At 36.6% G+C, this 24744-nt stretch overlaps 1 protein-coding gene across 1 annotated transcript; it reads left to right on the forward strand.

The window, feature by feature from the left end:
- Window positions 1-4536: 4536 nt before the first annotated feature.
- On the forward strand, window positions 4537-21965 carry LOC121372123 (5'-nucleotidase domain-containing protein 1-like). The gene is made up of 12 exons (XM_041498386.1): window positions 4537-5217; window positions 7838-7929; window positions 8684-8755; window positions 9466-9578; window positions 11449-11531; window positions 11871-11967; window positions 13336-13510; window positions 15136-15224; window positions 16318-16436; window positions 17745-17939; window positions 19216-19384; window positions 20243-21965. Exons 1-12 carry the CDS (start codon window positions 4894-4896, stop codon window positions 20335-20337), a joined length of 1623 nt encoding a protein of 540 aa, XP_041354320.1. The 5' UTR covers window positions 4537-4893; the 3' UTR covers window positions 20338-21965.
- The last annotated feature ends 2779 nt before the right edge of the window (window positions 21966-24744 follow it).

Raw genomic sequence — 24744 nt, forward strand, 5'->3', positions numbered from 1 at the left:
ATCGGTGCCAAATCGTTCATTAACGCATGACCGGGAGTTCATTATGCAACTTCCCGTCAGGCATTAGCCAGCAGAATGTGTGCATGTGTGTGTGTGTGTGTGTGTGTGAGAGAGAGAGAGAGAGAGAGAGAGAGAGAGAGAGAGAGAGAGAGAGAGAGAGAGAGAGAGAGAGAGAGAGAGAGAGAGAGAGAGAGAGAGAGAGAGAGAGAGAGAGAGAGAGAGAGAGAGAGGAGGAGGAGGGGTGTGCGTGTGGAGCGAATGAGAATATGAATGAGAGCAGTAAGGTCCGAGTTCAGCCAGACCGAGCAGAAAAACAGACGCTAGACTGGTTTATGCGCTTCACGGTAAACCAAATGGCCACGTCGGGAACCAATCAAATATATAGTTTGCGAACGTTAGCGAAACGTTTGCTGGCTGAACTTGGGACGGATTCCCTTTCCCCTTCCAAAGTCCAATAGCTTAACCACGTCACCACCGAGACCGGTTTACTTTTATGAAATGTTGAACTTTTTAAATTTGGCGACTCGGGAAGAAGGATGGTATCTGACCGCACTGTAGTCGACCCTCCTCCCACCCCCATACGCATGCGACTTAAAAATAGATAACGTACACAGAAGTGACGTGTATTTGCGGTTTAAACCATTTTATTAACGGCAATAAATTATGTCCACGATCCAAGAAGGGAGTAGTCAACAAAGTGCTCTTTAACAGGTGGTACGTTCAGGTGACGTGGAGAAATTGAAGTTACAGTCCAATATGGAGTCGGATATTACCCAAAATGCAACAGTCATATTCATTATTATTTTACCCAATTAAAGCAATTATCATTAAACATAATAGGCCTATATTTCCCGAAAACACATAAAACTCCAATATAACTTGGATTAAAATAACACTGCTGGTAAAAATGCATATTCATGTCTTTGTTAACTTTTTATGTTATATCTATGTCAATAAAGCAGATATTTCATGTTAAGACTGTTATTTTGTTGTACAGGTAATTATTTTATAGCCTGGAAGATTTTGCACATGTTGGATGACGTGTTGTTCAAAAGTACTGATATTTATAACGCCATCAGGTAAAATAATTGTTAGATTGTCATTGCGCCAAACGCAAAGATGATTCGAATTGTGTCCGTTTTCGTTTTCCTTGTTGGTAAGTAAATATATTTTCACATAGGCGTATGGGCTCTCATTGGTGTAAAGGGCAGGCTGGCTTTGCACGAATTAAACGGAAATTCCCGAATCTGCATAACAGCATTAAATGTTCTTCATATTAGCATTACTACCTAACAGCTATATAGGAAGGAATGTTTTATTTAACGACGTATTCAATACATTTATGGCTATATGGCGTCGGGCATATGATTAAAGACCACACATATATTGAGGAAACCCGCTGTCGCCACTTCATGGGCTACTCTTTTCGATTAGCAGCAAGGGATCTTTTATATGCACCATCCCATAGACAGGATAGCACATACCACGGCCTTTGATATACCAGTCGTGGTGCACTGGCTGGAACGAGAAATAGCCCAATGAGCTATATAGGATTGCAAACGAATGACTACGCATTTTTACAAGGATTACAACTAATTTTAAGGAAAGAATGATGGAAATACATTGTAAAAAGGTCTCAGGTTAGCACATTTTGAATATCCAGCTCCAGCACTAGGGCAGTTGCCCCCATTCCCCGACCCCCTCGTCTCGTACACTTATAATGTATTTTCATTTTTTAAACATAATACTATAGTTATTATAACAAGTTTATTTTATTTGATACAATGTACTATCATTATGATCAGTAAATTATCGTGGGTCGAGAGTTATGAGGTTCTATGTGCACAAACCGTCATTTCAAGAAATCACAGTTTGACGTTTTGAGTAGCCATAACTGTATTATTGTGAACTTACTAGCACTCAATAAAACAGTAAACAATCTAAAGTCTAAAATTAGTTTGTTAAGGGAAACCTAAAAATAATAATCAACATTAAATATGATTTAATGTAGTAGGTTCAGCGGAAGTTTCCCAGATAGAGGATATGATATTCTACCATATAAGGAAAAAATCTCAGTTTTTGAAAATTGGCACACAGGACGTTGTTATTCTCAGCCCACGTTATACTAATTATGTTTTCACGTATATTTTTTTCTTTGGTTTTCATGGCGTAGATATATAATAAATAACAATGTTCAAAGCATAAAAATTAATCACTTCATCGCTTTCGTCATAATTAATGTTAGTGTTTTTCTCGATTATGCTACCGCTAAACGGATAAAATATTATTGCATTAAAATATCATATACAGAACAAGATGCAAAAGATAAATTATATACTAGTAATAATTTTAAAAAACCCCACCCAACCCAATATTGCACAAAAAAGCAAAAACAAACACATTTGAAAACATTATCACAGATGTTTATAGAGCTTGATTTTAAAATTCCAAGAGACCGAATATGTGCTGTATTCGCCACTCTTAAAGAAGCCCATGAGAAGTTGCCATCTCTGCACCACGATGAGGAACAGTACACGCAGGTGCCGCTCAAGGAAAGACACAATATATGTACACACAAGAGACGTCCAAACAAAACAATACCAGAGGCAGATCTAGGGGGTGGGGGCAGGGGCCTGGGACCCCCTAAATTTTGCGATAGTTATAATTTTATTATATAATAATTTTCTTTCTTTTTTTACGATCCCCCTTAAACCTCCCCGAAAGTTTCCTTGGCATTCCACCTCATGTCACTGCTCTCCCCCTCCCAAATGGATTTTCTGGATCCGCCACTGAATACACTTATAATGAACTAATTGGTAAACGATTAGTAGTTACAGCTGAATTCTCGACTAGCATGTATAAATCATGAACAAAACGTTTGCATACAGCACTGCACAAAACTATGATCATCCAGTGTACAGATAAGTTTGCTGGGTAGCTGTATATGCAGTTGCGAAAACAACCAGGTAACCACAGTTACTTCGAATTGTATACACGGGTGTTTTTAACGTTAAAACAATACCTGTCATGTACAGTGTTTAACATCTGCCACGTTTGTCCATCTTTAAGACATATGTTTATTATTTAACAGGAACCTGTTCGTTTGATACACCAAAGCCAGCATTGTTCCCACTGGGCGATGCTCCAGTGCCAACTCTGTTCCCTCTGGGTGATGCACCTAAACCAACACTCTTTCCATTAGGAGATGAAGGTGTACAAGATCAACCAAAACCAACTCTGTTCCCACTTGGCGACGCTCCAGTACCAACTCTGTTCCCACTTGGCGATGCTCCAGTGCCAACTCTGTTCCCACTTGGCGATGCTCCAGTACCAACTCTGTTCCCACTTGGCGATGCTCCAGTACCAACTCTGTTCTCTCTTGGCGATGCTCCAGTACCAACTCTGTTCCGACTTGGCGATGCTCCAGTACCAACTCTGTTCCCACTTGGCGATGCTCCAGTACCAACTCTGTTCCCACTTGGCGATGCTCCAGTACCAACTCTGTTCTCTCTTGGCGATTCTCCAGTACCAACTCTGTTCCCACTTGGCGATGCTCCAGTACCAACTCTGTTCCCACTTGGCGATGCTCCAGTACCAACTCTGTTCCCACTTGGCGATGCTCCAGTACCAACGCTGTTTCCATTAGGCGATGAAGGTGTACAAGATCAACCAAAACCAACTCTGATCCCACTTGGCGATGCTCCAGTACCAACTCTGTTCCCATTGGTCGATGCTCCAGTACCAACTCTTTTCTCATTGAGCGATGCTCCAGTGCCAACTCTGTTCCCACTTGGCGATGCTCCAGTACCAACTCTGTTCCCATTGGGCGATGCTCCAGTACCAACTCTGTTGGCAAGAAGTGATGAACCAAAACCAACACTCTTCCCACTGGGCGATGCACCAAAACCAACTCTATTGGCAAACGGAGATGAACCAAAACCAGCCTTGTTTCCACTTGGTGATGCACCAAAACCAACATTATATCACTGAGAGATCTTCTTCGACACGGACAGCCACCTTTAAAACCAACGTTTCCATCTGGGCAGCTATAAAGGAGTATGCGGTGGTTTAAATGTTAATAAAGTGATGTAATGAATTTTTGTGGTTTTTGCTTTGCTTTTGTAATAACGTCATTTGTGATACCATTCGTAGGTTTGTTGCACATCACCATTCAGTTTTCTGAATACACACACACACGCGCGCACGCACGCACGCGCACACACACCCCAACAAAACCTGTATCCCGTCTTATTTTGCTGTTATATAACTATTTCTCCAAGAGACAGTACATCATATGAGCATATTTGTTTTTCTTTAATTAGTACTATCAGTGTTTATATTATCATTATAATAATCATTATCATCATCATCATCAACATCGTCGTCATCATCATCATCATCATCATCATCATCATCATCACCATTATCATCAACCTATAGTCTGTCCCATCCTTACTCCATTTTATTATATATATATATATATTTTTTTTTTTTTTTTTTTTTTTTTTTTTTTTTTTTTTTTTTTTAAATAATTTCACGTGGGGGTTTTTGACGTAAGAAGAAAAGTAAAAATGTTTTGGAAATAACAAACAAATACTATTTTTGTGTCCAATTTAAAAAGAAAAACCCAATCGCCCCAAAAATCAATAACTTGTACTAAATTCCATAGCATGAAAAAAAGGCGTTCTCTGTGGGACGGGCTATAGTTCCTAAATCGGACTATACTAAGTCGAGTAATAGTGGTGTAATAATATGACAGTGCTAAATTAAACCAAGAAAAATCGCCATAACAAATAAAATAACTGTATGTAACCTCTTTTTTTATTTGTAAAACAGAGTAGTTTCCCTTCAACCGCAAGTTTTAGGTGCATTTTTCTGCACAACGCAGTCTGCATGTGTGCATGGCACCTTTACTGTTATAGTTTTAGAAGATCCGTGTTTTCAAAGAGTCTGAGAATTACAACACCTATTATTAGTATTATAACTAATCAACGACCCTTCCATAGCATTAAGAATGACGTATTTCCCCTGACGATTTTGCCCGCTATTTCTGTTGACAAAAGAAAAATGACAACAACAGCCATCATGGATGGTACTACTAGTACTACTAGTAGCACACCTGTTACACGTAAAACAGTCAGCCTTGCTGACTACGATGCGTATGGATTTGATCTGGATCACACTTTGGCAAAGTATAAATTGGTTGAGTTTTTCGATGTAAGTGTCTAACCTATTTTTTTTTCAGTGGCGGCACCTGGGCCCCCCTTCCACGAAGCAATCTTAGTGCTAAGATCACCTTAAGTGTATAACTACTCTATGCACCTAAGCTGATCGTAGCGCTAAGATCGCTTCGTGGAACGGGGTCCAGGCCAGGGGTGGAGTTGGATGGGGTTAGCTGGCACACAAAGAGGAAGGGGGGGGGGGGGGGATTTTGGCACTTGAAGATAAAAATGTACTTTTTTTTTCACCAACTACTTGTATATAAATAATGAAAAAAAATTGCTTGTAAAACAAAATTGCTTTTGCCCCCCCCCCCCCCATCACTAGATTGACCCCCACCAAGATAAAAGTCTCAGCATGTTATGTTTTATTATTGTGAATATTACTGTTGTGCCACAACAACGACATTTAAAAAAATGAACTTTTTTTTATTTTATTTTATTTTTTTATGTCTAATGATATCACTGGCATGGACATCACTGGCATCACTGATTTAGGGGGGGCTGGAGGGGTTGATTTGCCCGAAATTTTACCCAGATAAAAACTGCCCGAATTTTTCCCACTGTTTTGCCCGAATTTGGGGGGGCAATTACCCCCCCCCCCCCCCGGGTCGTACGCCCATGATCACTGGAGCACATTAATTAATCATCAGCTATTGGATGTCAAACACTGACTAGATGTTTACCTTTGTGAACTACCCTTCCACTAGAAATTGTGCCCCCCCCCCCCCCTCACCCACCCCACTCAAAATATTGTTCCTATGGGCCTGGTTTGTATCTTAGATGGTTTATTAAGTAGTTCACCAAAGTCCAAGGTACATAAATGTATTGTAAATGTCTACAGTCTGTTTTTTTAACAGTTTGACATTTGTTGGACAGTCTGTCAACAGAATACACGAGGACAAGAATTATTAATGATTATCTTGATGAACTGGTTGATAAAGATAACATTTAAAACCAATATTCATTATTTTAACATTAAATAATTTATTGTTGAGGTCCAGTATTAAATGTGAAAACAGTTTTTAAAGTAGGGGCTGTCACTGTATATGCCAGACCTTCATTGCTTATCCCAAGTTTTAAGTGGGTGGCAATATTAAGCACCTCCCAAAACAATGTGTGACGTACATTGTAATCTCTAGTGAAGCTGGACCATTTTAGACATAGTTGACAACCAATGAAGTGTTCTAGCCTCCAACTGAAGATTATATATTGTTCCCCCACCCCCCCCACCCCCACCCATAGGATGAGTTTGTTTTTGTTTAACAACGCCACTAGAGCACATTGATTTATTAATCATCAGCTATTGGATGTCAAACTAATGGTAATTTTGACATATAGTCTGAGAGAAAAAACCTGCTACAATTTTTTATCAGTAGCAAGGGATCTTTTATATGCACCATCTCACAGACAGGATAGCACATACCACAACCTTTGATATACCAGTCATGGTGCACTGACTGGAACGTGAAATAGCCCAATGGGCCCTGGGATCGATCCCAGACCGACTGCACATCAAGCGAGCACTTTACCACTGGGCTACATCCCGCCCCCCCCCCCCCCCCCCCCCACCAGATGAAGGGCAAATTTATATAACTGCGTGTAGCCCCTGCAGAACCCTGCTAGCATCTTCAGAGGTTATCCATTGATATATGGTCTTTTCAGGGATCTCACTTAGCCAATTTTCAGAAATGTAGAGTATTTCCTTGAAATTTAGTAAAATGTGGTTAATTTGATTAAGATTTTATTAGCCAAGACTAAATTTTGTAGCCATGACTAAATTTTGTAGCCATTTTGTTTAAAAATTAGAAATTAGCCACTAATTTGGCAATGTACAGGGTGAGCCTGCCATTCCAGCTATACAAAAAGAACTCTTCTATGGCCAAAAATGAAAACGTTTTGAGGTTTCATGATGGAAAACAATAGGGTAAATAGGTAGATATTAATTAGTTTAGGATTGGCAGAAAAAAACATAAGGATGGTTGAGAAACCAGAAACAATCTTTTAATTTTGCATTTAAACTAAAAGTGCACTTTTTCATAATTATCTTTGGGTGAGCAAGCCTCTGAGAATAGGAAATGTACGTAACCCATTCATCGGTTACGCAAAACCAAATTCAGGTAACCCATTTTCTTTTTGCATAACCCTATATGTCCACGTAATTGAGGTCCTGAATTCAATGCACAGACGAAAAATGGATTACGCAAAATTAAATTTGTGCGAGTGACGCACAAACAAAGTGATCATTCTCGCAATTTTCAGGGTCTTGGTAGGGGTGAGGTGTAAGGGATGCAGTGGCCTGCCTCACTTGGTCAGAAAGAGAAGTAAAAAAAAAAAATTGATCACAAATGCAAGTAAAAACAGATGGCACTGGGACGAAAAAGAACTTAAAACATATATGATGTCATGTATTGTCATCTTTTAATTCTTACAAAAAATTACTGTATGGATCTCCAACTCTTTATTAAAATGCCACGGTCACAATTCAAGTTTTAATATCAACATATGTCTAGGCACAAATGTTTGTAGTGATACAGTACTAGTAATATTAATCTTTTCAACATGTCTTGTTTAAAATATTTGTATACTTTTAGTTTTAATTTCTTTTTTTCCAACAGATGGTGTATTCTTGTCTGACAAATTTCTTGGTGAATAAGAAAGGATATGATGCCAAGTTGAAGACTGATCTACAGAAATATAAAGATTTCATGTATGTCAAATCTGTATATATATTGTTCATTATTTCTGATTTACAGAAATATAAAGATTTCATATATGTCAAATCTGTCTACATGTGTATATAGTGTTCATTATTTCTGATTTACAGAAATATAAAGATTTCATATATGTAAAATCTGTATATATATTGTTCATTATTTCCGACTTACAGAAATATAAAGATTTCATATATGTCAAATCTGTATATTTTTAATTTTCATTATTTCTTGATTATCACTTGTTAATATGTAATTTGCTGATAGATTGTTGAATAAATAAACAGAAACTGTTTTATGCAGTAAAAAATGGTCTTGTCTTAAAAGCACAAAGTAGATAACCACGAACATTCATATGGTATAACAATAGATGTGTGAAAGTAGATGACCATGAACATTCATATGGTATAACAATAGATGTGTGGAATAAGCAGTTACTTGTAGTTTAAAAACATCTGGTAGAGCAGAAAACATTAAATTAGTGGTGATATAGAATTAGGAAAACATGTTTCTACATGTTACAGTCTTCAAAATAAGCACCTGTCTGTGCAAACAAGTGAAAATCTGCTGGGACAAACAATATGTTATGACCATTTTTCTTAACTTGAGTACAGATAAAAAAAAAAAAATTATACTTTGATGCCATGGTTAAATGATATTTATTTTGAGCTCATTATTTCAATGCTAAATGTCTTTGTATCCTTCAGAATGAAAAGTCTAGAAAGATTGTTTATTTTTATTTTGTTTCAGATGCAAAGGTTTGTTTCTTGACATTGAAAAAGGGAATATATTAAAGCTGGCCGATGATGGTAGCATTCTCAAGTAAGTTGAATGAATGCTGTATGAGAGATTGACACATTGCAATAAGTCTTCACCTTACTGTTTAGGGACGAACATAGCCCAGTGGTACAGCGCTTGCTCGATGCGTGGTCAGTGTGGGATCGATCCCTGTCGATGGGCTCATTGGGCTATTTCTCGTTCCAACCAGTGCACCACGACTGGTATATCACAGGCCGTGGTATGTACTACCCTGTCTGTGGGATGGTGCATATAAAAGATCCCTTGCTGCTAATCGAAAAGAGTAGCCCGTGAAGTGGGCAACAGTGGGTTTCCTTTCTCAATATCTGTGTGGTTGTTAACAAATACGTCTGGCGCCATATAACTGTAAATAAAATGTATTGAGTGCGTTGTTAAATAAAACATTTCTTTCTTTCTTTTAACTTACTGTTTGTGTTGGTTACTGTGATTGAAAATATTTGATTTTGGAACAAACTTGCTTCCTTTGTCCCAGGCTCAAAACTATGTATGTGTAGATACTACTATTACTAGTATATTATAATGATGAAAATAAATTGTGTCAAATTTTAAAGAATTTTACAGGGGTTGAAAAAAGATTAATTGTTAAAAAAAAGTGTTCACCAAGATACATTTCTGCCTGTTTTGGACATAATCTATAATGTAAAATGTAAATATTTTACAACATTCAGTTGTTTTATTCAAACCATTTTACGTAATATTTATCATGCTTGCAGAGCAGTACATGGGACAAAAGAACTAACGACTTCACAACTGAAGTCTGAATATGGAGACGACCTGAAGTGGGAACATGCAGAAACGGTGAAAAAGCTGTTGCGGAACCAAAAAGGTAAAATTCTAGTATTCCAATTACAAAAAGGTCATTCATTCAGATTTCATTCTCAAGTTATTCAACTAGTTATAAGATATATCAGAGGAAGAAAGAAAATATTTTATTTATCAACACACTCAACACATTTTATTTACAGTTATATGGCATCAGACATATGGTTAAGGACCACACAGATTTTGAGAGAGGAAACCCACTGTCACCACTTCATGGGCTACTCTTTTCGATTAGCAGCAAGGGATCTTTTATATGTTCCATCCCACAGACAGGGTAAAAATATATCGGAGATGCACATGAAAGAATATTCCACCAAAAGCAGATAGATCTGTAACCTCCAGTGTAAATTTCATTCATTTCAACTTATTTTCATGCTTATATCCAATTAAGGTTCAAGCATGCTGTCCTGGGCACACACATCAGTTATCTGGGACGTCTGTCCAGGACAGTGGGTTAGTGGGTTAGAGAGAGAAGAGGGTGTAGTGGTCTTACACCTACCCATTGAGTTGTTAAAACTTACTCTGGGTGGGAACCGGTACCGGGCTGTGAACCCAGTACCTACCAGCCTTATGTCTGATGACTTAACCACGACATCAGTTTACAGAATCCTACAAGAAGGTAAGGCAGTAAATGGAATTATGGATTTTTTACCCCACAAATTTGCTGGATACAGTGATCTACATTTCATGCTGTTATATCCTTAGTTAAAATGATGATATACATGTAGGTGCATAGATTGTTAATCATAAATATTTTATCCATTTGGTTGGAAATATTTGTATTATTTTTTTTTTTTAATTGTCATTGTAATGTTAACTTTAAATTGTCATGATATTTGTACAGAATAGTTACAAATTTGTTGTGAGATAAATCTAAGAAAATTATCTTGTTACCTTTCATTAAAGGGACATTCCTGAGTTTGCTGCACTTTCTAAGATATTATCGACTAACAGAGACTTTTCATTGAATGTAATTACATATCAAATATATTTTTTCTGCATAAAATATTAGTGGCTGTATATTAAACATGTTTCTGATTGTTCTAATATTTGTACTAGGTTAAATTTCATTTTATTTCCTATTGTATTTTTTTTTTTCGTACGTACGAAATTATTTGAAGACAAAATCTAGTTTGGGCTTCTTACAAATATTAAGACGACCTGAAACACATTGAATATACTGATATTCTAAACAAGAAAATATATTTAATATGTAAGTTTAATCGTAGAAATATTTTATTAGTCGGAAACATCTTACAATGCAGCAAACTCAGGAATGTCCCTTTTAAGTGGTACAGTAGGATACCCTTGAACATTAATCATACATACAAAATTTAATGAACATATGTGAAGCCGATAAATATAGCTCTCCAAAGTTTTTGTTTAGATTTGAATAGTAACTTTGCACTATGATGTACCTTTAAGACTTCATATTTAATACACCGGCCTCGGTGGCGTCATGGTAGGCCATCGGTCTACAGGCTGGTAGGTACTGGGTTCGGATCCCAGTCGAGGCATGGGATTTTTAATCCAGATACCGACTCCAAACCCTGAGTGAGTGCTCCGCAAGGCTCAATGGGTAGGTGAAACCACTTGCACCGACCAGTGATCCATAACTGGTTCAACAAAGGCCATGTTTTGTGCTATCCTGCCTGTGGGAAACGCAAATAAAAGATCCTTTGCTGCTAATCGGAAGAGTAGCCCATGTAGTGGCGACAGCGGGTTTCCTCTCCAAATCTGTGTGGTCCTTAACCATATGTCTGACGCCATATAACCGTAAATAAAATGTGTTGAGTGCGTCGTTAAATAAAACATTTCTTTTCTTTCTTTCATATTTAATATGTGTTGTAAATATTTATTATCTATTTTTGCAGTTTCGTGGAGGTTCTTTGAAAATTATTTTGACACACCAGGGCTAGTAGCAATGGCACAGATTATTGACATCCTGGATAGTAAGGTTGGATATTAAAATATAAAACAAGAAATATTGATACAGTGCATTTTTATGTAGTTTCTACAACCCTAAATTCTAATGATAAGATATTGGTGAATTTTAAAATTACTATGTTGTTAGAACGTAGATTCATAATTCATTTTATTCCTTTTAAACCAAAATAATATTTTGTTACTAATGTCATCTCCAACTTAACTAAGCCTACATCTGATACACTATACTACTTTCTATAGTAATATCTGTATTTCTTGAGTTAGGATTTCGTTTTGTTAACAGACACATGACAGATTCTTTTTATCTTCATTGGGCTATGTTGTTGTCATGTTTTGTTGTTTTCTTCAGGCAGATACGGACAAAGCAGATGCCAGTGACTACTCCTTAGCATGGCAAGATGTTCTTGACGGTCTCATCGAAATGTATACGTTTACCAATTACGCAGGTATGAACTGGCAGATTACTGTTACAGACCTCGGAACATTGTCAGCTCTATTGTTTTGTTCACTCAAGTCTAGCTTTGCCTACACAGTACATTTAAAACAGTTTATACATTGTTGTAACTTTTTTTTTTTTTTGCATAGCCTATAAATGGTTTACCCAAACTTTACACTTTCTGTGAGTTGTCTTTAAATGTAAAAAAGTACCATAAAGTATAAAATCCCAATTTAATGTGGTCATTTCTGGGGCAGTTTCGTAATATACATGTAGGTGTGATGTAGACTATAGGTTTTAAACATTTCTTATGTTCTTTAATTTTTAATCAGAATGTGTGGGGTGGGACGTAGCCCAGTGGTAAAGCATTTGCTTGATGCACGGTCGGTCTAGGATCGATCCCTGTCAGTGGACCCATTGGGCTATTTCTCGTTCCAGCCAGTGCTCCACAACTGGTGTAACAAAGGCTGTGGTATGTACTATCCTGTCTGTGGGATGGTGCATATAAAAGATCCCTTGCTGCTAATCGAAAAGAGTAGCCCACGAAGTGGCGACAGCGGGTTTCCTTCTCTCAATATCTCTGTGGTCTTTAACCATATGTCTGACACCATATAACCCTGAATAAAATGTGTTGAGTGCGTTGTTAAATAAAACATTTCCTTCCTTTCTTAATCAGAATGTAGTTCAGTGGTATAGTGCTCACCTGAGGTGCAGCGGGTTGCAGAATCGATCACACTCTATGAACTTAAAAAAGAAAGAAATGTTTTATTTAACGACGCACTCAACACATTTTATTTACGGTTATATGGCGTCAGACATATGGTTAAGGACCACACAGATTTTGAGAGGAAACCAGCTGTCGCCACTACATGGGCTACTCTTTCCGATTAGCAGCAAGGGATCTTTTATTTGCGCTTCCCACAGGCAGAATAGCACAAACCCGATCCTTTGTTGAACCAGTTATGGATCACTGGTCGGTGCAAGTGGTTTACACCTACCCATTGAGCCTTGTGGAGCACTCACTCAGGGTTTGGAGTCGGTATCTGGGATCCGAACCCAGTACCTACCAGCCTGTAGACTGATGGCCTAACCACTACGCCACCGAGGCCGGTAACATCTATAGACTTGGTTATTTTTTCCAACCCAAACAGTGTCCCATGACTGGTATCATCAAAGGCCATAGTTTGTACCATCCTGTTTATGGAAAAGTGCATATAAATTTAGATCCCATGCCGTTTTATTGTTAAGAATAGCTTGTGTTGCAGCAGTGTGTTTCCTCTGTCTTTCTCTCGGTCAACCAGATGTTAAAATGACCATATGTTATACACTAAATAATGTGCTGAGGTTTTCAACAGTTATTCCTTTGTTTAATTTTTAGAGGATAAGGGAGAGTTTTTCCCAATATTCAAAAAGGATCCTTCGAAGTATGTGGAAGCCTGCAGCAGTGACATCAAGAAATGGCTGAAGTCTCTAAAACAGGACAACAAGGTTGTGTTTCTTTTGACTTCCTCGTACGTGGACTTTGCTGATAAAACTCTAGAGGCAGCGTTGGGGTAAGTGGGTGAAGAATATATTAACATTATTATTAAAATCTTCATTTCCTTTTGGAGCAGGATGTTCTTTGTGGTAGAATGCTTGTTCTAATTCAGCACATTTGTAAGAACGAATCTGATTGGATTTCAGGTGGTAAAATCACCGATATACCGGTCGCAAGTTTTCTGGCAGAAATACGTCATAGGTTAAGCAAAGAACATACTTGTTTTGTAATGACGTCATAAAGACAATTTCTGTAGCATTCATATTACGTACAGAAGTCGTTAAATACTGAGACGTTTTTATGTCAGAAATGAACATGTCATTCTTTATTAGTCTTTATCTAATCACAAGACCTGATTAAATATGTCAAAATACACATCTATGTTTGAGCCGCTAACTGTCCGACCACCCATCGTCTGTTAATGGGCTGCCTAATGACGTCACCAGCTGGTGACGTTTATATGCTTATTCTTACTAAAAAGGTGACAATTTCCTATTTAAAATCAACCAGCAAACAGTTTAATTAGAATAGGGATAACCCTACTGTGTTTTCTGATTTGCTGACGTATATCGGTGTTTTTACAGTCGCAAATTTACCGTTTTATTGGCTCCGCTAACGCATCGCCAATAAAACTAAATTTGCGACAGTAAAACCACCGATATATGTCCACAAATCGGAAAACACAGTAGGGTTATCCCCTAATTTGAGGTGCGTTGTATTGCAGGTTTGATTCTTCTCAGTAGTGATCTGGTGGAAATTTTCTCACGTTCTCTAAACCAAATGCTGTAATAATCATGTTAATACTCTTGATAGCCACTGAATAAACAATGTTTAACATTTCATTCCTTGATTTTAAACAAGTTACCTAAAAGGTGGTTTAAAGTCTGACATAATCATCCCATTAAAATTGCTACAAATATCAAACTGAAACTTCTGTATATAAAATTCTGTCTCACCTTTACGAAGTAAAAAATTATGATGTAGGTATTATTTTTCCAACAGCGGTGGTGTAAACTTTGCATAAAAGTTTCACGTTTAGATCAGTTTCTCACAAGCCATAAGCCCTAGATCAATGAAATTTGGTTTATAATTGGGCCTATGGATGTTCATCACAGTGTACCAAAAAAGTTTAAAGGGACATTCCTGAGTTTGCTGCATTGTAATATGTTTCCGACTAATAAAATATTACTACGATTAAACTTACACATTAAATATATTTTCTTGTTTAGAATATCAGCGTCTGTATATTCAATGTGTTTCTGGTCATCTTAATATTTCTAAGAAACCCAAATTGGATTTTGTCTTCAAAACATTTCATACGTATGAAAAAACTATATTTTAGGAAATAAAATGAAATTTAACCTAGTACAAATATTAGAACGATCAGAAACACATTTAATATACAACCACTAATATTTTATGCAGAAAAATATATTTGATATGTAATTACAGTCGTTAAAAAGTCTCTGTTAGTCGATAACATCTTTAAAATTGCAGCAAACTCAGGAATGTCCCTTTAAGGTAGGTGAGACATTTAATTGCGTAGAATTCTTGTTAAAATATTTAAGTACACAATTTTTGCTGGTGACATTTACTCTAGAACAGTTATTTAACTACCCACTCTATTTTTTGTTGTTGCAGACCTGACTGGGCTACCTACTTTGACATAAATATCTTCTATGCCAGAAAGCCATCCTATTTTTCTGATACTGCATCTCACCATATTCTTGGTATTGTATTACTATTTTTTATTATTTTTTAATAAAGGGGGATGACATTGTTTTTTAGTGTTCTTCTTTTTATATTCCCAGTTAACGTATGTAGAGGGTCGCACCCTATACCTAGTCAGAAGAAATATGTTATATTACATTAATTGACTTATTAAAGTAATTTCTTGCTTCAACCAGGGCACCACATCAGTACATCAAAGGCCATGGTATGTGCTATCCTGTCTATGGGATGATGCATATAAAAGATCCTTTGCTGCTAATGGGAAAAAAGTAGCCCATGAAGTGGCGACAGTGGATTTCCTCTCTCAGTATCTGTGTGGTCCTTAACCATATGTCCGATGCCATATAACCATAAATAAAATGTGTTGAGTGCATCGTCGTTAAATAAAACATTTCCTTTCTTCTTCCTATTGAAGTAAAGCATGACTAGAGCATCAGAGACTGATATTACTTATTTGTGGAAAAGTATTTTATAACAGAGTCTGTAACTAGTAATAACCTGTATAGAAGGAAGAAGGAAATGTTTTATTTAATGATGCACTCAACACATTTTATTTACGGTTATATGGTTAAGGACCACACAGATATAACCTGTATAGAGATAGCAGGTATTTCATAATGGGAACAGAAAAACTCTATTATACTTATTACATATTACTTCTGGACATAGGCGTATGGGCTCCCATTTGTTCATATTAGCATTACCACGAAACAGCTATAGAAGGTTGCAAATGAATCACTACACATTTTTACATGGATTACAACTAATTTTGACGGTGGAATGATGGAAATACATGGTAAAAAGGTCTCAGGTTAGCACATTTTGCTAGAATATCTGTATCAGTTTTGTCCGAATTTGAAGTTTTGCTCTACCTTGTCTCATATGCTTATGCAATTCCAACCTAAGTTGGAAGTATTTTTATTGAAGACCGAAAAACACATTAAAAAACACCTAACCTTAAAATCAATTTGAAAAATATCATTTGTTAGAGTATTAAAGAAAACCCCCAAATAAGTTGGCAAGCTTCTTAATTGATTGTTACAACAAAATTGTCAAAAATGTTATTTTATTAATCCTGTTTTTATTTAACAGAGGATGGCAAAGATGTAGGACCAGCTGATACCCTTAAAAAGAATGGTTTTTACTCTCGCGGAAACCACAGAGACCTCATGAAGTTTATCTCAGAACAAACAGGCAAAGAAAATCCTCAGGTATTAATAAAAATTCTCATGAAATTGAATTCTCAATTAATAGGGGCAGGATGTAGCCCAGTGGTACAGTGCTCGCTCGGTGCGCGGTCGGTGTGGGATCAATCCGCGTTGGTGGGCCCATTGGGCTATTTCTCGTTCCGGCCAGTGCACCACGACTGGTATATCAAAGGTTGTGGGATGGTGCATATAAAAGAGCCCTTGCTGCTAATCGAAAAGAGTAGCCCATGTAGTGGCGACAGCGGGTTTCCTCTCTCAATATCTGCGTGGTCTTAACCATATTTCTGACGCCATATAACCGTAAATAAAATGTGTTGAATGTGTCGTTAAATAAAAAAATTCTTTCTTTCTCAATTAATAATGGCATTCTAAGGTAATAATGATATTCTCAGGTAATAATTACATTCTTAGATGATAATGTTCTCTGGTCATATCGAAATCCTCAAGTAATAATACTATTCACAGGCAAGAATGAAATTTTCATCAAATTATGAACTTCCCTGCTAGAAATGAAATTTTCAAATAATAATAAAATTCTTTTGTAATAATGAAAGTCTTGGGTTACATTGAAATTCTGTAGTAATACTCTGGTAATATTGAAACCAGTTAATGTTACTGAAATAATCATACTGAAACCCTCTGGTAATAGGTTTCAAATTTTTGTCTGAGTATGACTGCATGAGTGTTTCTCTGCTGTCAAGCAAAACATCAAAAGTGTGCAATAACCATGTTTATTATGTGATAAAGACATTTGGCTCTGTGAGAGCTGGAGTTTAAAAAGTGTGCAATAACCATGTTTATTATGTGATAAAGACATTTGGCTCTGTGAGAGCTGGAGTTTAAAAAGTGTGCAATAACCATGTTTATTATGTGATAAAGACATTTGGCTCTGTGAGAGCTGGAGTTTAAAAAGTGTGCAATAACCATGCTTATTATGTGATAAAGACATTTGGCTAATTGAGAACTGGAGTTTAAAAAGTGCAATTATACAGGTTTATTGCACACTTTTGTCAACAGGAAAACAACTTGAGTATGAAGTACAATATTGTTTACCAGTAGAGTTGTATACCTATCTCTGTTACATATTGTCATGTGGTGTATTTCTGACTGTTACCCTGCTAAGATGTTTGCTGGCTAAGGCACAATGTTGTTACCAGTAGATCTGTATACTTATCTTTGTTCCACATTGTCAGGTGGTTTATTTCAGAGACAACATCTGTGCTGACTGTTACCCTGCTAAGATGTTTGCTGGCTAAGGCACAATGTTGTTACCAGTAGATCTGTATACTTATCTTTGTTCCTCATTGTCAGGTGGTTTATTTCGGAGACAACATCTGTGCCGACTGTTACCCTGCTAAGATGTTCGCGGGCTGGGGCACGGTGTTGTTACTGGAGGAGATGGATGCGGAGGGCTACACGTGTTCTGATGGGACGGTGCCGCAACATGAAGATGAGGGCTGTGACGGGCAACCAGCAAGCAAAAAGTCAAAACTGCCTCACTTCGAGGTAAGACATGGGATGTTAAAATTTAATCTCTACATTGTTCTATCATTCATTTACTGTACTGTAACAATGTATGTAACTGTGTTCAGCATATATTTTAAGCCTGCTCTCCCTGTCTTTGTGTGCATCTGTCTCCCTTTCTCTCAAACACACACACTCTCCCACCCTCTCTTCCTCTCTCAATTCTATCTCTCTCTCATTTTACATCAACTCATGTACACTCTACCTTTATCAATATCTTTCTGTTTTTTAATAACACATCTAATATCAAATTTGCTGTCATTTTAGATCAGATGTATGCGTCGTGTGATTTTAAAATATTTTTTAGTGCCCTACCAATCAATAGGTGTCTGTACGTCTATCCCACTTTAGTTTTCTGGAGTTTTTTTTTTTTTACAATGTCTCAAGATATTGAGTTGAAATTTTGTGTATAGGTTTACCATGTACTGTTACAGATCAACTTTGACTGTCATGGAAATTTTGTGTATAGGTTTACCATGTACTGTTACAGATCAACTTTGACTGTCATGGAAATTTTGTGTTTAGGTTTACCATGTACTGTTACAGATCAACTTTGACTGTCATGGAAATTTTGTGTATAGGTTTACCATGTACTGTTACAGATCAACTTTGACTGTCATGGAAATTTTGTGTATAGGTTTACCATGTACTGTTACAGATCAACTTTGACTGTCATGGAAATTTTGTGTATAGGTTTACCATGTACTGTTACAGATCAACTTTGACTGTCATGGAAATTTTGTGTATAGGTTTACCATGTACTGTTACAGATCGAATGTGACTGTCATGGAAATTTTGTGTATAGGTTTACCATGTACTGTTACAGATCGACTTTTGACTGTCATGGAAATTTTGTGTATAGGTTTACCATGTACTGTTACAGATCGACTTTGACTGTCATGGAAATTTTGTGTATAGGTTTACCATGTACTGTTACAGATCGACTTTGACTGTCATGGAAATTTAACCATGTTTAACAGAGTTATGGCCTTAAAACTTATTAAAAGATTAAAAAAAAAAAAATCCTGGTTTTTTTTCATGATGCCTCAAGATATTTAGCTGAAGTATTGTGTATAACTTTATCAGGTAGTATTACAGATCAAGTTTGTCTTTCATGGCAATTTACCCATTTTTCACAGAGTTATGGCCCTTGAACTTAGGAGATGTGAAAATTTGTTGGTCCTACATGTAGTTGGGTACATGTATTGCTTTCGTTTGTGTTTTTTTAATCATGTAATTTATTTTTGCTTTATTTCAGCATAGTTCTTTAGTAACTCCTGAAGAACGAGAGTATCTCACATCACAATTTTGGGATACATTTCTTTACCACGAGGACACGATTAGACCAAAGCGAATGAACACATTTTGGGGATCGGTTATTAGTGAATACAGTTGTATCACTGTTCCAAGCCTTGAGTATTTAGCAGGTAATTTGGTCTTTTTAATAGCATAACAATAAAAATACCTACCTTACAGTGGAAGTGATTTTGTTTCAAGAAATCACAAAAATCTTTACGTGTTGTCTTTGAAAAATTATTGAAGGGTCAGTGAGAAGGTCACATGCATCTGCTTTTAAAAACAGTTTAAATAAAAATTTTAAGAAAACATTTAATTTTTAAAATTTTAATAAATTTATTTAATTTTTAAAAATTATTTTAACTTTTTATAATTAAACTTTTATTTGTCTCATTCCAACCATTGTATGTATTTGCCTCCCTGTGTTGCAGCAGGTTTCTGTGGTCACTGTGTAGTCCAAAAGTTTACAGTTATTGAATCATTTGACCAGGGCCTACATTCTTGAACTTATCGAACAGTTACGTCGGTTGTAGATTTATGTTTACATGTGGACTGAGAGAGGGACGTAGCAACAGCAGTAAACCGCTCACCTGATGTGCTGTCGATTTAGGATTGATCCCCGTCGGTGGCCCATTGGATTATTTCTCATTCTAGCCAGTGCACCATGATTGGTATATCAAAGGCCATGGTATGTCCTATCCTGACTGTGGAATGGTGCATATAAAAGATCTGGTTTCCTCTCTAAGAGTGTGTGTGTGTGTGTGTGTGTGTGTGTGTGTGTGTGTGTGTGTGTGTGTGTGTGTGTGTGTATGTGACGTGGACAGCAGTTTTAGACCAGGTATATATTTATATGTAACACTACCCCTACACTTTAAACAAAATATTAGACCCCAATAGGTATAGATTAAAATACATGCTAGCATGTTGTAAAACAAACAATGCTTTTTTTTCCTGAACTGTTTATATCTCTTCTTCTTCTTTTTTTCCAGGAGTTCCTCTCTCACATCAGTTTGAGTCCTTTAATGCAGTAAGCGGCAACACACAAGGATTTCACCCAGGGAGACCGGCATCTTTACTACCATGATGTACGTTGGTGACTCCACCTAAACAATTGTTATGTTACGTTTGAGACTAAATATCACCTAAATGATTGTTGATGTTGAAGATTGGATTTATCTTAGTCATCTTTTAAAGCTGCAATCTCAGTTGTGTTTTTTTATTTACCATTTAGAATACTCATTACACGTCGTTCTTTAAAGGCATATTGTCACAGACCACTGACCTATTACATGGCCTAACAAATTATACTTAAAAATATATATATTTGATTTATCCCTAAATGTACTTTATTCAACCATCTACTTAACCACCATACTCCACTTATTAATGATATTTTGTAAAAATAATCGAATTATGGCAATGGGCCATAATTCAAAAATTTACATTGCTGAGAGTGTTGACATGGATTTCACTCCATCATGGTGTAGTTAAAGTGATGCAATAGCTAGATTTGGCCTGTAAAAATTTATGTAATTTTGATTTATTATTCATTTTTAGAGAAATAAAGTCCTTAAATCTGTGGCTACAAATTGCTAATCCTAAATTGATCACCTAAAAACAAATTTATTCTCCATTTTATCATTTGAAACTGGAGTACTATTGCAGTGTTTTCTGTTAATACAATGTACATAGTAAAACAAAAATACAGTCAACGATAACCATTGATAGTGAGAACACACAGGTTTATTAAAACTGTAGGTGTGTTTGTATTTTGCATTAGTAAATGATGTTAGAATAATATGGTCAAGTGAGATTGCAACTTTAAACCTTATTTTGAAGTATTCTGTTTATTGGATACAATATACTCGGGATTTTTTATGTCATTATTTATAAAAACAATTATATTGATAAAAGGCATTTAAGATAAACTTTCAATATAAATTAATCACTCGGTAGAGGGATTTTTTTGTACTATGGGGTTCAAACAGGCCCGACACCCAATAGATGATGTATTTTTATGCTGGAGTGTCATTAATCATTCATTCATTCACATGTACAGCAGGGTACGGTCAATTTTCAGATAAAAAGAAAAAATTATCTGCTGCCATTTTATCTCTAAAGAGATATGTAGACATAATATTGGATGCCTATAATTTTACATATGTTAAATACAGTTTTAACGTAAACAGGAATCCAAAAGTGTCACAAAAATTGAAAAATACTAACATCGCATAATGTGAAAGTAGCGTAACCAGCGCAAAACGAAAAAAAGAATCCCTTCAAATAATTATGTATCTATTTCAAAGGCATAGCGCCCATTACGCACATTACGAATGTGCGTAATGCAAAAACATAATCTGGGAATAGGTCGAGGCTGTATGTAATTGTTCTATAAAATATTCTCTTAAAATTGACTTGAAAAAAGATAGAAAAAAAATGCCTCCGAAAAGGTTCAGAATGCTTCTGCAGCGGTTCTGAGTTTCAAAATTTTCACAGGGGGAGACCTCCCGAATCCCCCGGCTCGGGCACGCCTTTGATGTGCGTAATGCTAAAAAAATGTGTGGTAATGCCCCTGTATTTTATTTCGGTACTGGGGCTGATATTCAGTTCTTTTATAATATTGTTTACTTACTTTAGCAAGCCTTAAAGACATTTTTTTTGGTAAAATGTTTTCTTTTGTATTTGTTTTAACTTTATGTTTGAGCTAAAAACTATGTATTTAAAATATTATTTCAACGTAATTTTGAGGTAACCAATCAGGTAACCCACGGGTTATGCAAATATAATTCACGTAACCGAACAACTGGTTACCTAGGTAAAAACCACGTGAACCGACTTCCGGTTACCTCACATTTCGAAATATTGTCCCCTGAAGTTAAGATTATCTTGGCTGAACGATGGTCATTCACATATATTACTTCTTTCTAAATATTTTTTTTACCACAGCAAAATGACCTCATATTTTCGAAGCAATCTCAGCACTAAGATATCATAAAACTGTTGTAGGCTATGACGTTACTATTACATGTCATAGACCCTGATGGTTTTATGATATCATAGAACTAAGATAGCTTCGAAAATATGGGATCAGGTGAATCGGTGACTTTTTAGGTAACCAGAACCTAGTTAATATTTTACCTATCTTGAGAGATACATACATATATAGGGCTGCGCAATAGCGGGGGAACAAAAGCTTCTGGTTGAGTTGAGGCCATAGCACATTAATGCAATGAGCTTATTAAAATGTTTAGTCTTGCAATAAGCTTGGACTAAAATATTTCATAAAAATCTTAGATAAGTGATACATTCTTTAAGCTAGTGTATTTTTATATTTAGTAATACACATACACATACACATACACACAGATATATATATTAAAAGAATCCTTCATATGTGTCCATGTGGGACAGGGCTATTCCACCCGAGGGTACATAATTTGTTGTCAGGGACGAGGCTTGCCAAGTCCATGACATCACATTATGTACCCGAGGGTGGAATAGCCCTGTCCGACATGGATACATAATGGAGGATTATGTTTCTCCCATTCAGTAGATGAAAAACAAGCATTTTGGGAAAACGTAAAAACCTACATTTTTTATTTTTTATCTTACAATAAAATAATCATAACCGTGCAAATGGTAGTATAATTTCATTATGACAGCAGGTTTCCTTGTTTTTATGAAATATAAAAAGCATTACTTGCGTTATTTTGCTGTTTATGTGACATCACCCAATGTTAATATCAGTTCAAACAACAGAAGTCATGTGGTCATTCAAGACCGATTTATTCCGCATGGGCTGATGTCATGGAATATGCCTTTCTTGCATGGCTAGGGATGGGAGAAATCTATATATCTATCTATCTGTCTATCTCTGCAGGCCTGTATTGTCGTAAAAAATCCCACTGGTCTGTTAAAGATAATTAATCAAAATCTGATATTGCCATAACTATTACTCATTTAGTGTTGTAAACACCAAACAGAAGTAAGATAAAAGCAGAACAAGGGAGATAATCTGAAAGGGTGGTGGGTGGACAAAAACCAAAGTTAAATTAACAGTTGAATGACAGTAACCGTTTTCCTGATCACAAACCTGAATTATCATTCTCTGAGTGCTCATATGGTGCCATATCATAGCAGATTTTTAGATAAAATATTCTATTAGGAGTAATATTTGAAATCTGTAATAAAGTATGTAATAAAGCTTTTATTAAATATTCTTGTTTTATGTTCTCTTTTGCTTTCAGTATTTAAAAACAATTGTTCTTTGAGTGGCATCTTGAATATTAATTCTGTGGCAGTTCCTACTGTGTCCTCTTGAGATGTAGCTCAAATGTTCAGCACTTTTGCTTAAAATGTGCTGGGTTATAAGATAGATCTCTTTCAGTGGACCCAGTGTTTTTTCCTTGAATTTACTGCCTTTCAGCTCAGCTGGGGTGGGTGGGTGGGTGGCAATACATAGTCTTCAGTTACAATCCCCCCCTCCCCCCCGCCCCGTCCCCTCTCACTTCCAACGCCTAAGCTTACGCGTCTGACAGGTGTGCAGAAATGAAAAATATTTCACTAGCCCGCCGGACCAAAACCAACTAAAATTTAGTAGCCCGCCAGAATTTCTACTAGCCCGCTAGTCTATAGGACAATATTATAATATACAATGTCTTCACTTCAAATTATATATATAGATATATTGACAAAACATTACTAAGAACACTTGGTAAGAGATCAGCATTACGTGTCCAAAAAAAAGAATAAAAAAAAAGAGATAGACCGTCGGGCTGGTAGTTGCATTTTTTAACTCGTCCGTCAGGATTTTTACTCGCATTTGGCGAGCGGGTGAGTACTTCCTGCAGTCCTGAGTAGCATGTGGTGTAGCCCAGTGGTATTGCACTTGCCTGATGCGCGTGTCTGTCTAGAATCGATCCCATCGGTGGGCCCATTTGACCGTATCTCGTTCCAGCTCGTGCTCCACTACTGCTAATCGGAAAGAGTAATCCACTGCGTGGCGGCAGCGGGTTTTCTCTCTCATTTGTGTGGTCCTTAACAATACGTCTGATACCATATTTAAAATAGCCATGTAAGCATTAGTCTTTCATATGTTTTCTCATTCCATAAATGTACATTTTGAACAAATTCACCACAAGCCATACACTGTGATTTGACTCCATTTATGTACGTAACGTGTAACGTAACTCAGTGGTAAAGCGTTCGCTCGATGTGCGGTCGGTTTGGGATCGATCCCCGTCGGTGGACCCATTGGGCTATTTCTCGTTCCAGCCAGTGCACCACGACTGGTATATCAAAGGTTGTGGTATGTGCTATCCCCTCTGTGGGATGGTGCATATCAAAGTTCCCTTGTTGCATTAGAAAAATGTAGCAGGTTTCCTCTAATGACTGTAGGAGTCAGAATTACCAAATGTTTGACATCCAATAGCCGATGATTAATAAATCAATGTGCTCTAGTGGTGTCATTAAACAAAACAAACAAACCATT

Source organism: Gigantopelta aegis, chromosome 4, assembly GCF_016097555.1.
Source record: "Gigantopelta aegis isolate Gae_Host chromosome 4, Gae_host_genome, whole genome shotgun sequence".
Lineage (NCBI taxonomy): Eukaryota > Metazoa > Mollusca > Gastropoda > Neomphalida > Peltospiridae > Gigantopelta > Gigantopelta aegis.